Consider the following 19310-nt stretch of genomic DNA (forward strand, 5'->3'; position numbering starts at 1 on the left):
TGGAATTCTCTCAAAATACAACAGAAAAAAATATTATTGAACAAAAATATATTAGATTGATTTTACTGAAGAAAATAAAAGTTACATTTCAGGTGTCTGGTCACTTCTGACCGTAAAGACCATGAGTGTGACTCTCAAATGAGGAACGCACAAGGGTTAAAGACAGGATAATTGGGGAAACACAGGTGAGTGGAATGACTAAATTAACAGGGACATGGAACACATGGGGAAGAAACTAGACACACCTGGGAACTAATCAAACCAAACACAGGAGACAGAAACTGGGTCAAGGGGGCAAAAACACACTAAATGAGTCCAGGGGTGTAACATTAGAATACTTCATAAGACCAATAAAAAAACATTAGCTGATTGGCATGTCACCATATTCTAATTTGTTGAGATAGTGAATAGGTGGGTTTTTGTTAAATGTGAGCCAAAATCTTCACAATTAAAAGAACCAAAGACTTAAACTACTTCAGTCTGTGTGCACTGAATTTATTTAATACACAAGTTTCACAATTTGAGTTGAATTACTGAAATAAATGAACTTTTCCACGACATTCTAATGTATTGAGATGCACCTGTAATGTAATATAATATAATATATACACAGTCAATAAAATAGATACACAGATTATTCAGATGTTTCTTAACATTATTGTCCTTCTATTTGTCATTTGAGAAATTATTTGGACCTCATTTACATAAAAGCACAGTTGTTGAGCCGAAACATCTGGGACATATTTTCATGGTTATATATGCTATTTGTTAATTATTTCAACCCTTAAAAGATCAACAGAGCAGCTGCCAATTTACCAAAGGTTGAATTTACACAAACGGTTTTTGCAGGTCATTTACGGGAAATCTGAACTGGACTGCCGTGAACTCTTCACGTCCTCTTCAGCTCTTTATGAATCTCAAAAACTGAACTAAATTTTACTGACAGCAGCTTTATTTAGACACTGAACAAGTGTGACATTTGAGCTTTATTTGGTACATGAATTCAAAATATTTGATTCATATTTGATTCATAAAATCTATAAAAATAGAAAACTGTTATTTCAAGCATGAATATAATTTGCTATACTGTTAGACAGTAGATTGGTGAACTGAAGTGTCTGTTTATTTATAAATCAAATGCAAACAGACAGACTGAGAGAGTTATCAGTTTGGACTCTGAGGGAGGTGGAGGCAGGTATAAATCTGAGCTGCTGCAGCTTCACAGACGCTCACAGGAAGAGATACACAGACAGTCAGGATGGAGGTGAAGCTGCTGTTTCTGACTGTTGTTCTGCTCTCCTCACCGCTCCTCACACTATGTGACCCGCTGTGAGTATCACACACACTGTTTGTTCATGGATTCACTGACAGATCTGTTCTCAAACGCTCTGATTTGATCTCCTCAGGTATGTTCTGTCAGCTCCTAATCTGCTGAGGGTGGGTTCCTCAGAGAACGTGTTTGTGGAGGCTCAGGATTACTCTGGAGGAGCTTTCGATGTGAAGATCATAGTTAAGAACCACCCAAAAACAGACAAGGAGATACTGTCTAAATCAGTGTCACTGACTGCAGCCAACAATTTCCAGATCCTTACAGATATAAAGGTGAGAGTGCAGTAATTACAGTGCAGTGATGTCTCATTTATTTTATTAACAGTTATAACTGACTGGTTATCTGTTCTACAGATCCCTGATGATCAGAACTTCTTCTCTGACGATCCTCTGGAGAAGCAGTATGTGTATCTACAAGCTCAGTTTCCATCCGTCACTCTGGAGAAAGTGGTCATGCTCTCATTCCAGTCTGGATATATATTTGTCCAAACAGACAAACCCATCTACACACCTGCTAGCACAGGTACCATTAAGTGCTGAAAACTTGACAAATATAGAGTGTATCAATGAACTTTGAACTTTCAAACATCAGCTTGACATAATTCTGTTGATTATTAAACTGCCTGCTGCTTTTATCAGGCTTTTGTATCTGCAAAAAATAAAACCATCAGAACTCCAATTTGTTTTTGCTTTTACCTTTTTGCAGTTCTTTACAGGATTTTCTCTCTGACGCCCAACATGACACCACTCAGTCAGTCTGGAATCACAGTGGAAATCATGGTACACACTGTTATTACACACACACACACACACACACACACACACACACACACACACACTCATGACATTTCAGCTGTAATGAGCACTGATGATCTCTGCTGATTTCTGTGTTTCTGAAATCCTCAAGGCATCACAGTTTTAACAGACAAGATATTTCCAGTCAGAGGGATGAAGTCTGGAAGATACGCCATTCCTGAAATTGCCAGGTGTGTGTGTGTGTGTGTAAAAGACTATGAAGACTGATCCTGAGGGAACTAACTGGATTTTATTTCCAATCATCCATGATGTCTACCTCAGGATAATAATTCTTCAATGTATCTACACACACAGCAGCTACTTGTAAATGCGATCTGTGTTATAAAGTTGATTTAGTTTATTAATGCTTATTTATGAATCTTATCCAGCTCTGGGATCTGGAAGGTGGTCACACTGTTCTCAAACACTCCTCAGAAGACTTTTACTGCAGACTTTGAGGTCAAAGAATATGGTAAAAACTGATTGTTACATAAATTTGATAATTAAAATAATGTATTATTGATTTGTTTGTGTGGCTTTTGTCCGGTTTGGTTTTAGTGCTTCCAACATTTGAAGTGAAATTAAAGCCCAGCAAGTCGTTCTTCTACGTGCGTGATGGGAGTCTGACAGTTGATATTGAAGCCAAGTAAGACAAAATATTTTCACTGCACTCTCAAAAACTGCTGGGTTAAAAACAACCCAATTTGGGTTATTTTGGCAACCAGGCGCTGGGTTAAAAAGGGACGAACCCAGCGCTGGGTTGTTTTAACCCAACAAGTTGGGTTATACAGTATGTTTGACCAAGCATGCTGGGTTGCTTTTTTATGGTTTAAAATTACTACACTGCTAGGCTAAAATGAACCCAAATCGAGCTAGACATTAAACCTACAAATCTTGTTAATTTTAAAATCACTTTTACACACACAGAATGACTGTCTAAAGGTAAATATTTATTTAAAACAAGAGAAAACAGTCAAAAGTAACATGCGTGTAAGAAGAAATGCAGAAAAGTATGGAATTAACAGCTACAGAGTTAATAAATGAAGCATTGAACATTTGTTGAATATAACTTAAGATTACATTTTACTTTTTGGTAAATTTTATATATTTTATAAAAATATTATACAAACACACTATATTATACAATAGTTGTTCAATTAGTTAATAGTTATGTTCTTTCCCAACTATGGCATGGCACAACAACAGTAACACTATTATAACATTTATAAGAAACATATTTGTGAAAGAATGTGAGCATGTGTATGAAACTTCATTTGCACTAAAAAACACAGAACAAGCATTTAACATTTTGTTTTTACAAATTATACACTTACAGTTTGTTTCATAGTCTATGAATACAGATCAGGCATCGCTGCCAATTTTTATGATTTTATGAAGAAGCCTCATCAGCACAGCAAAGGCATGTGACACCTTTTACATCATCCAGGGCAGCCTCCTCCTTGTCGCAACAGTTTGGGGGAAAGGACATTCTCCTCTTTGACCAGCATTCATCCCAGTCACCGTCTGTTCTTCATCAGTGGCCTAAAAAGAGAAAAACATTTGAAAAAAGGAAACATTCAATTAAACTCTATCCATTTTCAGATATACAGTGGGTACGGAAAGTATTCAGACCCCCTTAAATTTTTCATTCTTTGTTAAATTGCTGCCATTTGCTAAAATCATTTAAGTTCATTTTTTCCCTCATTAATGTACACACACCACCCCATATTGACAGAAAAAAAAACACAATTGTTGACATTTTTGCAGATTTATTAAAAAAGAAAAACTGAAATATCACATGGTCCTAAGATCCTTTGCTGTGACGCTCATATATTTAACTCAGGTGCTGTCCATTTCTTCTGATCATCCTTGAGATGGTTCTACACCTTCATTTGAGTCCAGCTGTGTTTGATTATACTGATTGGACTTGATTAGGAAAGCCACCCAACTGTCTATATAAGACCTTACAGCTCACAGTGCATGTCAGAGCAAATGAGAATCATGAGGTCAAAGGAACTGCCTGAACAGCTCAGAGACAGAATTGTGGCAAGGCACAGATCTGGCCAAGGTTACAAAAAAAATTCTGCTGCACTTAAGGTTTCTAAGAGCACAGTGGCCTCCATAATCCTTAAATGGAAGACGTTTGAGATGACCAGAACCCTTCCTAGAGCTGGCTGTCCGGCCAATGTCAGAGCAAATGAGAATCATGAGGTCAAAGGAACTGCCTGAAGAGCTCAGAGAAAGCACTGTGGCTGAGCTCCAGAGATGCAGTCGGGAGATGGGAGAAAGTTGTAGAAAGTCAACCATCACTGCAGCCCTCCACCAGTCGGGGCTTTATGGCAGAGTGGACCGACAGAAGCCTCTCCTCAGTGCAAGACACATGAAAGCCCGCATGGAGTCCAAGATGGTGAGAAATAAGATTCTCTGGTCTGATGAGACCAAGATAGAACTTTTTGGCCTTAATTCTAAGCGGTATGTGTGGAGAAAACCAGGCACTGCTCATCACCTGTCCAATACAGTCCCAACAGTGAAGCATGGTGGTGGCAGCATCATGCTGTGGGGGTGTTTTTTTAGCTGTAGGGACAGGACGACTGGTTGCAATCGAGGGAAAGATGAATGCGGCCAAGTACAGGGATATCCTGGACGAAAACCTTCTCCAGAGTGCTCAGGACCTCAGACTGGGCCGAAGGTTCACCTTCCAACAAGACACTGACCCTAAGCACACAGCTAAAATAACGAAGGAGTGGCTTCACAACAACTCCGTGACTGTTCTTGAATGGCCCAGCCAGAGCCCTGACTTAAACCCAATTGAGCATCTCTGGAGAGACCTGAAAATGGCTGTCCACCAACGTTTACCATCTAACCTGACAGAACTGGAGAGGATCTGCAAGGAAGAATGGCAGAGGATCCCCAAATCCAGGTGTGAAAAACTTGTTGCATCTTTCCCAAAAAGACTCATGGCTGTCTTAGATCAAAAGGGTGCTTCTCCTAAATACTGAGCAAAGGGTCTGAATACTTAGGATCATGTGATTATTTCAATTTTTCTTTTTTAATAAATGTGCAAAAATGTCAACAATTCTGTGTTTTTCTGTCAATATGGGGTGCTGTGTGTACATTAATGAGGAAAAAAATGAACTTAAATGATTTTAGCAAATGGCTACAATATAACAAAGAGTGAAAAATTTAAGGGGGTCTGAATACTTTCCGTACCCACTGTAGGTGCATCCACATCAGTAAGGATAAGTAAATAGTATGTGTACTTATGTGGTTGTTTAATGTCTCACCACAGCGCTCTAGAATGCTACAGTGGCAGCACTAGTGTGAGGGCATGCGATACTGTTTAAATAAACATTGCTTTCAGAAAGGTACTTCTTTACTGAAACATTAAAACAGACATGACATTCACAGACCTCACAAATTTTCATGTACGTGGAGGACTGCTCTTTCAAGGGTTAGTTCAGCAAAAAAGTAAGTTGGTCATAATTTATTCTCCCCGTGTTATTCCAAACCCATACAAACTCTGCTAATTTTTGAAACACAAATAAATATATTTAATATTCTCTTAATTCTTCTGCTCCATTGCAAGTCTGGGAGATCAGTATTTTCTTTTGAACAGACATGTTTGCTATGATATAATTTAAGATTTATTCATATATAAATATTGGTGTGGATTACTTCTACAATAACACTGTATTTTTGAAGCTTGAAAATACTGATTATCTAGACTTTCAATGGATTAACAAAATATTTTATACAAATCTCTTTATTGGAGGATCAAAGATGTAACATTTTACAGGAATTAAAACAGGTCTCCAGTTTCATTTTATCTTAAACAACTAAAACATCCACAACCCCCCCCCCCCCAAAAAAAAAATAAATAAATAAATAAATACAATAAATAATAATAATAAAAAAAAAATAATAAAAATAAAAAATATTTATAATTATATTTAACCACATTCTGGGAGAACAACTTTTTTTTTTTTCTTCCCCTCTTCCATTTCGTTTGTTACACAGTTCTTCAAAAGAGTTAAGGATTTACACACTAAAAAGCAAGCACAGACCTGCATACCCACATTTCGAAAGCAGTTGGTTAGCAAGGCTTTAAACTTACACTTTCACAATTGTTGACCAGGGTACTCAGTTCCTACCCCATGAAGGTAGTTGACCACTGATTTGATTAATCCCCCCCCCCCCCCAAAAAAAAAGAATATAAAATAAGAAGGTGTCTCATACTTCAGGCAATACTTTAAGACTCTCAAAATATGTCACAAAGGGCTGCCATTTTACGTAAAATTTCTGGACTGACCCTTTCAACGTGAATTTAACTTTTTCTAGTTTAAGAAAAAATAAAACATCCCTTAACCATTCGGCCACCGCTGGTGGAGTAGCGGATGTCCAAACTAATAGGATTCTACGACGGGCAAGAAGTGATGTAAAAGCAATGATGTCCGATTGGTCCTGGGTTAAATTTAAGCTCTCATTTGAAATACCAAATATTGCAATCAGCGGACAGGGCTTAATTTGAATTTTTATGACTTCGGATAAAGTTTGAAAAACAGATGACCAGTATTGATTTAGACGGGGGCACAACCAAAAAGTGTGTGTTAAATCAGCTGGAGAGAGGGAGCATCTATTACAACTCCCGTCCGTTCCTGGATATATAGCTGCTAACCTGGCCCTACTGAAATGAGCCCTATGCACTACTTTAAACTGAATGAGCCCCAAGCATGCACAGGATGAAGATGAGTTAATCCTTTGTAGTGCATCCTCCCAGTGTCTGTCTGACAACTCAACCATCAACTCGCCTTCCCAACCGTTCTTAATTTTTGAAAGGTCATGATTTTCAAGAGACATTAGTTGAGAATATAACCGTGATATCAGTCCTTTTTTCGGACAGAGGAGGGTAATTTCCTCCCATGCTGCCTCAATAGGGAGGACCGGGAAAGAAGGGAACCGTGCTTTAACACAGTGGCGTATTTGGAGATATCTAAAAAAGTTACTGCATGAAAGATCATATTTCTGGCATATATTATCAAAACTATCGAACCCTTCTTTACAGTACAAGCTTTTAAAACAGGAAAGCTGCTTCCTGTCCCACTGAGTGAATGTTAGGTCAAGAGAGGAGGCTGGAAATAAATGATTCTTACAAATAGGGCCTAGGGGGAGGGAGAGGTGAATTTGTAATGATTTCGGAACTGGACCCAGATTTTAAGGGTGGACAGTACTATGGGATTAGAGGTAAACCTGGACCACTTTGTGGGTAGGGAGGAGTAGACCAAAGCAGGGAGGGATGACGAGTGGCAGGAGTGCGCCTCAAGCGTACACCAGTCGGTGTCTGGCACATGGAGCCAGAATAAAATTTTCTGCAGGTTAGCTGCCCAATAGTAGTGAATAAAACTGGGGAGAGCTAGTCCCCCCACATCGCGACCCCTCTGAAGAAAGCCTTTGTTAACTCTTGGAACTTTATTCTTCCAGATGAAGGAGGTAATGGATGTATTAACTGATTGAAAAAACGGTTTTGTCAGGAAAAACGGTAGACATTGAAACAAATACAGTTACTTTGGGAGTACGTTCATCTTCACCGATTGTATCCTCCCTGCAATAGTCAGAGGCAGACTGCTCCACCTTTGAAAGTCAGCTTTCATTTGGTTAACTAGAGGTGTAAAATTAGCCCCCAGAAGAGAGGTGAAGGAACGCGTAATGTTTATTCCAAGATATTTGAAACCAGAGTGTGTTAAGTGGAAGGGGACTGCTTCTTGTTTAATTTGCATTGCCTAATCATTAATGGGGAAGCATTCACTTTTCTGATAATTAAGTTTGTAGCCAGAAAAAGACCCAAAATTGTTCAGTAGTGATACAATTACGGGGACGCTGGTTTCTAGATTGCTTATATAGATCAAGAGATCATCTGCATACAGAGAGACGGGATGTTCCTCAGTCCCACGCCTAACCCCCCGTAACACCAACGACGACTTCAGTGCAAGCGAAAGAGGCTCAATTGCCACTGCAAATAGGAGCGGGGATAAAGGACATCCTTGACGTGTCCCACGTGACAGGGGAAAAAATTTGGAATGGGATTGATTAGTTTGAATACATGCTTGTGGGGACGAATAGAGCAGATGAATCCATGCCAGAAACGTGTCCCCAAACCCAAACCTTTCCAATACGGTCAAAGGCTTTCTCTGCGTCCAGAGAAATTACAGGTTCTGCAGTCAAAGAGGGACTGGGGGAGTAGATCACGTTAGCAAGCCGTTGAATATTTGAAAAAGAGTGACGACCCTTTATAAAACCAGTCTGATCCTCAGAGATTACTTTAGGGAGAATGGATTCTAAACGATGTGCCATCACCTTGGCTAAAATTTTTATATCAACATTTAGGAGGGAAATAGGCCGGTAAGAGCCACAGCTGGTAGGGTCCTTATCCTTTTTGAGGAGTAGTGTAATCTTAGCTTGTGTGAGGGTTGGAGGCAAGTAACCGTTTCCAAATGATTCGTTAAATACTTCTAGCATAATAGGTACAAGTTTATCTTTAAATTTCTTAAAAAATTCGGGGGGATAACAGTCAGGTCCTGGAGATTTCCCAGTTCGCATGTCTCCGATGGCTGCAGTGATCTCTAACTGTTTAAGAGGTCGGTCTAACTCTTCCCTGTCTCCAGGCTCAATAGTAGGTACACTGTAAAAAATAAGTGTCATTTTAACTGTACAATTTTGTAAAAACGCTACAAAAAAAAAGTGTTAATAGGTTAACAGTAAGTTCCTGTACTATATACAGGGAAAAACTGTAAAAGATCTAAACAGACATTTCATGTAATTTTACAGTAAAATGCTGTTAATTTTACAGTTTTTTAGAAATAAAAAAAGAACAAATCAATGTATAATTTACAGTCAAAAACTGTAAACTGATATTCCCAGAATTCCCTGTGTGACGCTCCACATTTGAAAGTATTTTGTTTAAATAATCATGTTTTTTAATAGTTTTTTGTTATCAGTTGTACATTTGGGCTTTATGTTACATCTTCTGCTGTTTAATGAAAGTTTATTGAATTGTTTAAGTATCGTGTGTCACCATGATGGTGTTTTGTGTTTGCTTGAATGACTTTGTGCACCTTCTATATATTAATATAAACTTCTGCTTGTGGCGAAGCTACTTGTGATGAACTTCGATTCTTCATGTGGCTTTCTCTTTTACCACCTGCATTATTATGGTGGTTGTCAGTATGTTAAAGGTACAAAACAGATTTTAATAGCAGTGTGCGTTGTTGAATTTACTGGTTTACATTCAAATTTTCTTGTTTGTTTTTAAAAGTTTTTATACTGTAAAATTTACAGTTTTTGGCCGTAATTGTGTTTACAGTTTTTCTGTATTTTTTACAAAAGTATTCTGGCAACCACAGCTGCCAAAATTATTTTGTAAAAACTACAGACTTTTTTTTACAGTGTATTTTTTACAAAAGTATTCTGGCAACCACAGCTGCCAAAATTATTTTGTAAAAACTACAGACTTTTTTTTACAGTGTAATTCTAAATTATCTAAGAAACTGTTCATATTCGTAACATCTGATGGGAATTCAGACGTGTAAAGTGTAGAGTAAAATGTAGCAAAAGTATTATTGATTTCCTTTGGGTTGGTGACTATATTTTGATCTTGATCTTTCACTTGGGGTATGAGCCGTTAAGCAGCCTGTCGCTTCAGCTGGTGAGCCAGCAATCGACTAGCTTTTTCACCGTACTCATAGTAAGTGCTCCGGGTCCGCAATAATAAGTATTCAGCCTGGTTGGTAGATAGAAGATTAAGCTTAGACTGTAAAGCTATCCGTTCTTTATATAATTCTGGGGAGGGGCTTTCAGAATATTTGCGGTCTAACTTAAAAACTAAATCCGTCAGGTCTTCTATTTGTTTGCGGCGCTCCCTATTGACATGTGCTACGTAGGAGATAATTTGTCCTCTTAAGTACGCTTTTAAGGTTTCCCAAAGTAGGGAATATGATCCCTACTTTGGGAGGGATCTATAATATATCTACTAATATAGAGTATCTATATTAGTAGACACATGTTCGCAAAATTTCTCATTTGAAAGCAGCAGGGAATTAAGTCTCCAGAAGGATTGTTCTCTAACATTCAAAGTGAAAGAAAGGTCTAAGATGAGTGGTGCATGATCTGAAATGATGATGGCCAAATATTCAACCGATTTCACTGCAGGGATGAAAGAGCTATCTATAAAAAAGTAATCTATTCTTGAGAAAGAATGGTGGACATGAGAAAAGAAAGAGAATTGTTTGGAAGTCGGATTTTGAAACCTCCATGGGTCTAGGCAGCCATTTTGTCTCATAAAGTCTGAGAAGACCCTTGACATTACAGATGGTGAGGTAGATTTAGGGCTAGATTTATCAAGCAATGGGTCAATTGTACAATTAAGATCCCCTGCAAGGATCAATCTATGTGTATCTAAATTAGGAAGAGATGACAGAAGCTTATTGGAAAATTCAGCATCGTCCCAGTTAGGGGCATACACATTTACCAAAAGAACCGGTGTTTGAAATAGGAGGCCTGAGACAATGACATATCGACCATTGGGGTCTGCCATTATTGCATTTAGTGAGAACTGAATTCGTTTATTAATCAAAATTGCCACCCCTCGTGATCTATTATTAAATTTGGAATGGAAGATATGATTAACCCATGCTTTACGGAGTCTGGTGTGATCTTCTAACCGTAAATGTGTCTCCTGCAAAAACAAAACATCAGTTTTCAATTGTTTAAGATGGGAAAAAATCCTAGTATGTTTCACAGGACCATTTAACCCCTTAACATTCCAGGACAGAAACCTAACTGCAGCTCCCCCTACTGGGCTTGTACCGCCTGCATTATTTATCATAGAAGACATCTAAAATGTATATGATTAGCCTGAACCACATTACGAAAGTGCATTTGTGGTCATAAGTGATGTCAACACACACTGTGTAAAGTTGTGTAGGGGAAGAATAAAACAGTAATAATAACGAACTTAAGATACAGTTTAACATAGCTGTGTGCATCCTTAAAAGATAGAGTGTTGTCATGTAAACAAAATGTTCCCCAGTTCTCATTAAACTTAAGTTGGAATGAAAAAAAAAAAAAAAAAAAAAAAAAAAAAAAACCTGAACACCCCAAACCTAGATTTTCTTCCCCAAACGAAGAAAACCGCAGGAATTCCCAAATGAAAAACTTCCAAGACATCCAGCATTATCTATAACTCCTATCCTAACCTGAGGGTGGCTCCTCTCTCAGTAAGGGATTTGTGTTCTACCTATATACGATTATCTATTTGGCTCACCTTGAGAAAACAGAAAAAAGGGACCAAGCTAAGTCAACAAATAAAATTTAAAGTATAAAATATCCTTGATTTGCATCTGAAAACCACTTTTACGCAAGTATTACCGTGTAGGCTTGAAGTTTACTTGAAAAAGAAAAAAAAATTGTTCTTGTTATTTTCCGTCTGTATATTAGTCAAGCAAACAAATAGTCCCAAAAACAAACTGTCTAAGCCGAAAGCTAGGTTTACTTTCACCTTCTCATAGATAGTCTGTGCTCCAGCATACCGGTAATTTACTCTCCCCAATGAAGATCGTAAAACTCTCTGGCCTTCTCCGGAGTCTCGAAGAACAGCGTCTGTCCGTCGTGAAGGACGCGGAGCCGGGCGGGATAGATAAGAGCGAACCTGACGTTCTTCTTGTACAGGAGGGATTTCACTTCTTTAAAGGCGGCTTGTTTCTTGCCAAGTTCCGCGCTGACATCCTCATGGAAAAATACCTTATGGCCCCTGAAGAACAGCTGCTCTCGTTTATTATGCGGTGTTTGTTTTGAAAGCCGTGGAAGAGAACGAGGAATATTCTCGGCCGTTTGGAGCTAGCACCGGAGTCCGCGGTCGGCTTGGGTCCCACTCGGTGCGTGCGGGAGATGATGAGGGGGTGCGGAAAGAAATCTTTACCCAGGATTTCCTCGAAAAATTCAGTCATGAACTTGACTGTGTCTGGCCCCTCCATATGCTCCGGGATACCGACGACTCGCAGATTGGACCTACGGGGGCGATTTTCTAAATCCTCCACTTTGTTTTTCAGCCTCTCGTTCTCAGTTAGAAGTGCGGTGCATGTTGTTTCGATAGCCTCGATCCTGTCGCTGTGGCCGTTGAGCCCTTCCTCCATGTCATGGATACGTTCTTCGTGGGAGTCGAGAGACGATTTTACCAATTCTAGGGATGCCGAAATTGGTGCCAGTGCCTCGCCGAGTGCCTTTTTCAGGAGGGAGTCCGTTTGCTGGGCGAGGTCGGACAGAAGCACCGTGTGCAACTTAGCAAGATCAGCAGGTAACTCCGAGCTTGGGCTAGCTTGTGTAACGTTAACGTTAGCCATGTTGTCTTCACTTGTGGTATCTTCGTCCATTTCAGTCGTTTTTTGCCCTCGGTCGCGTCTCTTTGGTCTTATTTAGTTGTGTAAAGTTAAGTCTTAATGTACACGTAATAAACTCAAGGGGTGCCAAACTTTATGCCAAAAAAAAGAGGTAGAAAATAAACAGTTATTCGGGAGCCACTTCTCACACGTCTGCTTGCTACATATTCAAACCGGAAGCCCCGGATTAACAAAATATTATAAGAGAAAATTAAAAAATATCTTAATTTGTATTCAAGACAAAAGTCTCATACACTCTACAAACTGCTGGGTTGAAAACAACCCAATTTGGGTTATTTTGGCAACCCAGCGCTGGGTCAAAAAGGGACCAACCCAACGCTGGGTTATTTTAACCCAACCAGTTGGGTTATTATGTTTAACCCAGCATGCTGGGTTGCTTTTTTATGGTTTAAAATTACTACTTTGCAGGGTTTCAAAAACCAGAGCGGGTGTTTTTTTATCACTGTATTTAAGAAGGGAACCGACTGTATTTAGAAAATGTTTGATTTCCTTTTGCATGTAATGCTTGATAAGGCAGCTATTGTGAGCTCAGCGCCGCTTTGCAGCCGCTACCGAAGAAACCTCTACCTCTCCCGCTATTAAAGCGCCTCCTGCTGGCAGAAAATGAACTTGCGGAGTGCCGCCACTAATTGAGTGTAAGGCTGTGGGAAACACTGCATTGCTAGGCTAAAATGAACTCAAATTGAGCTACACTGTAAAATCCAATAGTTTACCTTACTTAGATTTAATTAGTTATCTTTACTAAGTTGTTATACTTACTAGGTTTTATTAAGTTTCAGCTACTTTCAAGGCAAATAAAACAATTTACTTACTGTTTTGAGTGACACTTACTTAAAATATTCAAGTAGCCACAAAGGAACCAATGACATTAATAAACCAGTGAGAGGCAGCAGTGCACTAATATGTTGCTAATTGCCGTTTTTTTTTTTTTAGCTCACCATTTTAGTGATTAGCGTTCCCTTTGGTTGGGCACTTGAAACTTCATTTCTGTTACTATAATTTTCTCTCTGTTAATACAGTAATGCATCATGAAATCAGAATTATTTGATTTCAAAGAGAAGTAATAAATAGGTTGTTTTTATAAAATGACCTATTTTTTAATTAAAGCATCTTTCTGTGTGTGTTTAATAATGACATTTTTGAGATTTTATTTTTCATAAATACCTTGATATGCTTTTTTTATATAATCCTTAAATAGTGTGTGGTAGTATGCTGAAGTCACACACAGACTTAAACATTCATCATGTGAATCACAACAATGGTAAAAATTAAGTTTAATTTATTTTCATTAATTGTAACAATAGCCATTTTATTTGCTCTTTTTGTTGTGCTACTACTGACACAAGACAGCAAATAAAATTGGCAAATAAAAACAACAACTGTAAAACAAAGCAACTGCATAATTTATTCTGCGCATTGCATTCTGGGAGTCAGTGAGTAGCTATACTAAGTTGTGAGTAAACCTAAATGAAAGGATCAAGTACCCCCTACAGTTCTTTTTTAGTTACTAGAACTCTTGTGTAAGTTAACTATACTAACTAAGCATTTGTCAGTACAACATACTATTCCTATTTCACTTTACTTAGTTTTTTCAAGGCAATCAGTTTGCATACTTTTTTTAAGTAAGCCCAATTTATTAGATTTTACAGTGTAGGCATTAAACCTACAGATCTTGTTCATTTTGAAAATCACTTTTACATACAAATAATAACTTACAAAAGGTAAATATTTATTAAAAACAAGAGAAAAGTCAAAAAGTAACATGCATGTAAGAAGAAATGCAGAAACGTATGGCATTAACAGCTACAGAGTTCATAAATAAAGCATTGAACTTTTGTTGAATATAACTTTTAAGATCAAATTGGACTTTGTTAAATTTTATATATTGTATAAAAATATACGAACACACTATTATACAATAAATGTACAATTAGTTAAGTTCTTTACCAACTATTCTAGTATGACAGTACAAAAATGAACCACAACGTTAACATTGATATTATAACATTTAACAGATGTGTGTGTGCGAAAGAATGTGAGCATGTGTATGAATGACAGAGTGTAAACTCTTTTACTAAACACAGAACAAGCATTTAACATTGTTTTTACAAATTATACACTTACAGTTTGTTTCATAGTCCATGAATACAGATCATGCATCACTGTCAACTTTCATGATCTCTTTAGCATAATTGATGTAGTCATGAAGAAGCCCCATCAGCACATGTGACATCTTTTCCATCATCCTCCTTTAAAACCACTGCAGCCTCAGTTTAGGGGAAAGGACATTCTCTTCTTTGACCAGCATTCATCCCAGTCACCGCCTGTTCTTCATCAGTGGCCTAAAAAGAGAAAAACATTTAGAAAAAAAAAAACATTTAATTAAACTCTCCATTTTCAGATAGAGGTGTATTCACATCAGTAAGGATAGATAAATAGTCTTTTGCAATTTCAACACTTTGTGTGGTTGTTTAATGTCTCTGTCTACTACAGTGCTCTAGAATGCTATAATGGCAGCACTAGTGTGAGGGCATGTGATATTGTTTGAATAAATATATTGCTTTCAGAAAGCTACTTTACTAAAATATTTAAACAGACATGAAATTCACATACCTCACAAATTTTCATGTACATGGAGGGCTGCTCTTCAAAGGGTTAGTTCACCAAAAAATTAAAATGGTCATGATTTACTCTCCCCCATGTTGTTCCAGACCCATACAAACTCTGCTCATTTTTGGAACACAGATAAATATATTAGATATTTTTTTAGTTTTTGTCCTCCATTGTAAATGTGGGAGACCAATATTTAATTTTGAACATATGTGTTTGCTATCATATAATTTAAGATTTATTTATATATAAACATCGGAATGGATTACTTCTACAATAACTCTGTATTTATGAGGCTTGAAAATAATGATTATCTAGACTCTCAATGGATTAACAAAAAATTATGAGAAAATTTAAAATATATTCATTTGTGTTGTAAAGACAGACAAAAGTCTTTTAGGTTTGGAATGACATGAGGGCAAGTAAATTTTTTTTTTTTTTTTTTTTTTTTTGAACTATTCCTTTATTTGGGTTGTAGGTGAATGTTTATTATCATTATGAGACAGCTCCAAAGTTGGTTTGGGTTCTGCAATGAAAAACACAGACATCAATGGTTTTAATGAAATGACCACATAATCACACTGTTGTTGCATCAAAGTGTGAGGTAAACAGGCAAGAGACAAACATTTATTTTCTAAAAAATAACTCACATCAATCTCAAAAGAATGATGCTCTCCAATGTCTCTGGCTTTCAGCATCTACAAAAACAACAAACACTCTTTTACTTTTAGAAAAAAAAAATTGATAACATGGAATTCTGACATTTACTTACTTTAAACCGTCTTTCCCGCTCTTCTGAAGAAGCTGAGAAAATTACCTCACACAAGCAGGCATCTGTGTTGTTAAAGGGGTCATATGATGTGATTTCAATTTTTCCTTCCTCTTTATTTATTCCTTCTGTTTCTAGCTTGTACTTATTTGAACAATGTCTAAAACTCGGTATTACAAGCACTTTCTGTGTCTGTTTGCCTCTTTTAAGAAGAATCGATTTATGTATCCCCCAACTGTAAGTTGAGTTGGATAAAAGCGTCTGCAAAATGACTAAATGTAAATGTAATGTAAATGTCCATCTGAAGATGCTGATGTTTACGTGACGTGTGCTTTCTTTCACGTCTGCATTCCCAACTCAGTGCCGCTGGGTTATAGCCTGCCACGCTCTCTAGTTAAGCCAACAAGGAAGTGACTAAAACTGTAATTCATCGACTGGCCGCTAGAGGCTGGCTGCAAAAGAAAGTCAGTCCCATAGACTCCCCATGTTAAAATGCCCAACATTACAGCAGAAAAAAAAATAAATAAATAACGTTTACAGACTGGTTCAAAAAATTATTTTGGTCTATATAGCTAATTTCGCCCTTCATGACAACTGTGAGGGGGGTGAATTTTTTTTATAACTCATCCGTTTAAATTATATTAAGCCTTAAAGTTCTGCATAATTAAGGGTGTGGCCACTTGAGTGACAGGTGGATTGTCTCTGCTGACACTGCCGTCGAGATAGATGGGCGTGGCTTCAGCAACCAGCTCCCACCTTTTTGCCCATTTTTGATTATCCGGGAGAGTCGCGCGGTGACGCGCTGCCAAGATGGAGACGGCCCGCTCTGCACACTTTAAGCTTCAAAAATGCTCTTCAAGTCGATTTTTGAAGTGTGGATCCGTGCATACTCTAATGGCTAAAATTCTTCTTCTTCTTCTTCTTTGATGTTTAATGGTGGTTAGCAAAACAGCTTTGGTGCATATTCCGCCACCTACTGGGATGGAGTGTGAGGCATTGATATCAGAAGAAAAACAAACAAAGCAAAATAATAATACTACTACTACTAATAATAATAATTGTTAATAATTATAATATATGGACAGAATGCTAAGAACTAAAAACTAAGGACAGTACAATAAATAATAATAATAAATAAATAATTAAAAAAAAAAAAAAAAAAAAAAAAAATATATTTATATATATATATATATATATATATATATATATATATATATATATATATATATATATATAAATTTACTGTTATCCGTGTTATATTTCATCTGCAACAGCAATGTGAACTTCTTTAAACATCCATTTGGTCGTTAACTTTTACAATTTCTTGATTTTGTTTTGGGGGTGTACTAGAACTGGCTCTCATACTAGGTTGTTCGAAAAACATTTTTCACATATTTTTCATTGTTACAACACCTCTCTCCCCAGTCTGGCATGAACGGCTGGAATAGTTCCTGCATCAAATGAAGGCCCGCCTTCTGGAATACGAGAAGCACTGTGATTGGTTAGCTGGGCCAGACTGTGTTGTAATTGGTTAGCTGGGCCAGTGTGTGTTGTGACTGACATTGATTGACAGCCTGGTCCAAGTAGGGCTCGCTGCAGCCTGCGGTGGACATCCAGCCCCGCCCACATCCAAGTGTGACGTCAGAAGTCACGCCCATCCTGACACAACCCCGCCCACGTCCAAGTGTGACGTAAACGAAAGCTACGCCCATATCAAATACGTCTCCTCATGTGATTTCCCCATCCCCGTACCTGGAAACCCGGAAGTATGTTGAAGCAATTTATGGAAGTTAATGGGATCTACATAAAATAATATTGTCCTTCGTTTTACTAATACACGTTTTCTTATTTTTGTAAAGGATGTCTAGGCTAAAATGGCACAACTTAAATCTAATATATATTTAATATGTCTAATATACGGAGCTGATTTTGTCATCATAACAGCTCCTAAAACGCTTATGTTGATTAAAGTAGGCTTATTGTCAATTAAAACTTTTAAACCTTACCTTGTTCATTTATGTAATGAGATAAATTCACATTTATTAAAAAGACTATTTTGACCTACCCAAGGCAAAATTGAAATGCATCAAATTTAAAGGGGACAATTAGATTTTGGTATTGTAAAAGTATGCAAAATTATTGTAAAAGTTGGTATTGTATAATTGTCATTTAATTTTCTAAAGATTTATTCCACTTATCATAAAGTGTTAACATTTGAATGATAGAATCAACAGTTCCCCATATGCAGTAGGCTACACATACTTAGGCTGAATAAAGATTCTATTGATAGATTATATAAGTAACATGACATTGACCTTCAGGCCTTGTTCATCACAACTTGATATGAAACATGTCCAGGTCCTCCACATACTTAAAGATGAATGAAAAAGGCATCCATTGTTTCATTGGGATATTTTTATATTTATTATTTTACAAAAATAATTACATGTACAATTTTACAAAAAAAAATAAATAAAAAAAATAATAATAATATACACCACCAGTTTTTGAACAGTAAGATTTTTATTATTTTTTAAAGTCTCTTCTGCTCACCAAGCCAGGATTTATTTGATCCAAAACACAGCAAAAACAGTAATGTGAAATATTTTTACAATTTAAAAGAACTGCTTTCTATTTGAATGTATTTTAAAATGCAGTTTATTCCTGTGATCGAAGCTGAATTTTCTTCATCATTACTCCAGTCTTCAGTGTATTAACATAATAATAATAAAATGTTTTTTTGAGCATCAAATCAGCATATTAGAATGAAGGATCATGTGACTGGAGTAAGTCACCTTTGAAATCACAGGAATACATTTCATTTTAATAGAAATATAGAAAATTGTTATTTTAAATAGCAAAAATATATTACAAAAGCAAAATATTATACAAATATTTTAAAATTGGACTGTTTTTGCTGTACTTCGGATTAAATAAATGCAGGCTTGATGAGCAGAAGATATTTCTTAAAAACATTAAAAAATGTCACTGTTCAAAAACTTTTGACTGGTTGTGTTTAACAAAAGGTATGCTCCAAATATTATAAAGTCTGAGCAGCTGAATGAACAGCTGAATGATCAGAAAAACAGTTGTTGACATGCAGTACACACACATACATACACAGACTACACAGAGAGATTCCTTGCTTCAATATATCCTCCGATTCTCCCTCCAGGTAGTCTTTGATGGCATTCTGTTGATTTTTACTGTCCATCTGGAGAACGGCAGGCCCTGTCACCTCCCCACAGAATAACCCACGATGACTCTGTACCACGCTGCACCAATGTCCCTTACAAACTTCCACTTTATGTCCTCTTGGCGCTCCTGTTAAAAATAGAGAATACATACGTGTTGGGGGT

At 37.1% G+C, this 19310-nt stretch overlaps 1 protein-coding gene across 1 annotated transcript in view; it reads left to right on the forward strand.

Moving 5' to 3' along the window:
* The first annotated feature begins 1237 nt into the window (after positions 1-1237).
* The window catches only part of LOC109070714 (complement C3-like), a 79139-nt gene continuing 61066 nt past the window's right edge, over positions 1238-19310 (forward strand). Inside the window, 7 exon segments of the mRNA XM_042764278.1 lie at positions 1238-1329; positions 1407-1602; positions 1684-1852; positions 2036-2109; positions 2227-2315; positions 2514-2596; positions 2683-2770. Coding sequence (XP_042620212.1) covers positions 1259-1329; positions 1407-1602; positions 1684-1852; positions 2036-2109; positions 2227-2315; positions 2514-2596; positions 2683-2770 — 770 coding nt within the window. The 5' untranslated portion in view covers positions 1238-1258.

This window comes from Cyprinus carpio, chromosome A1 (genome assembly GCF_018340385.1).
Source record: "Cyprinus carpio isolate SPL01 chromosome A1, ASM1834038v1, whole genome shotgun sequence".
NCBI classification, from domain to species: Eukaryota; Metazoa; Chordata; class Actinopteri; order Cypriniformes; family Cyprinidae; genus Cyprinus; species Cyprinus carpio.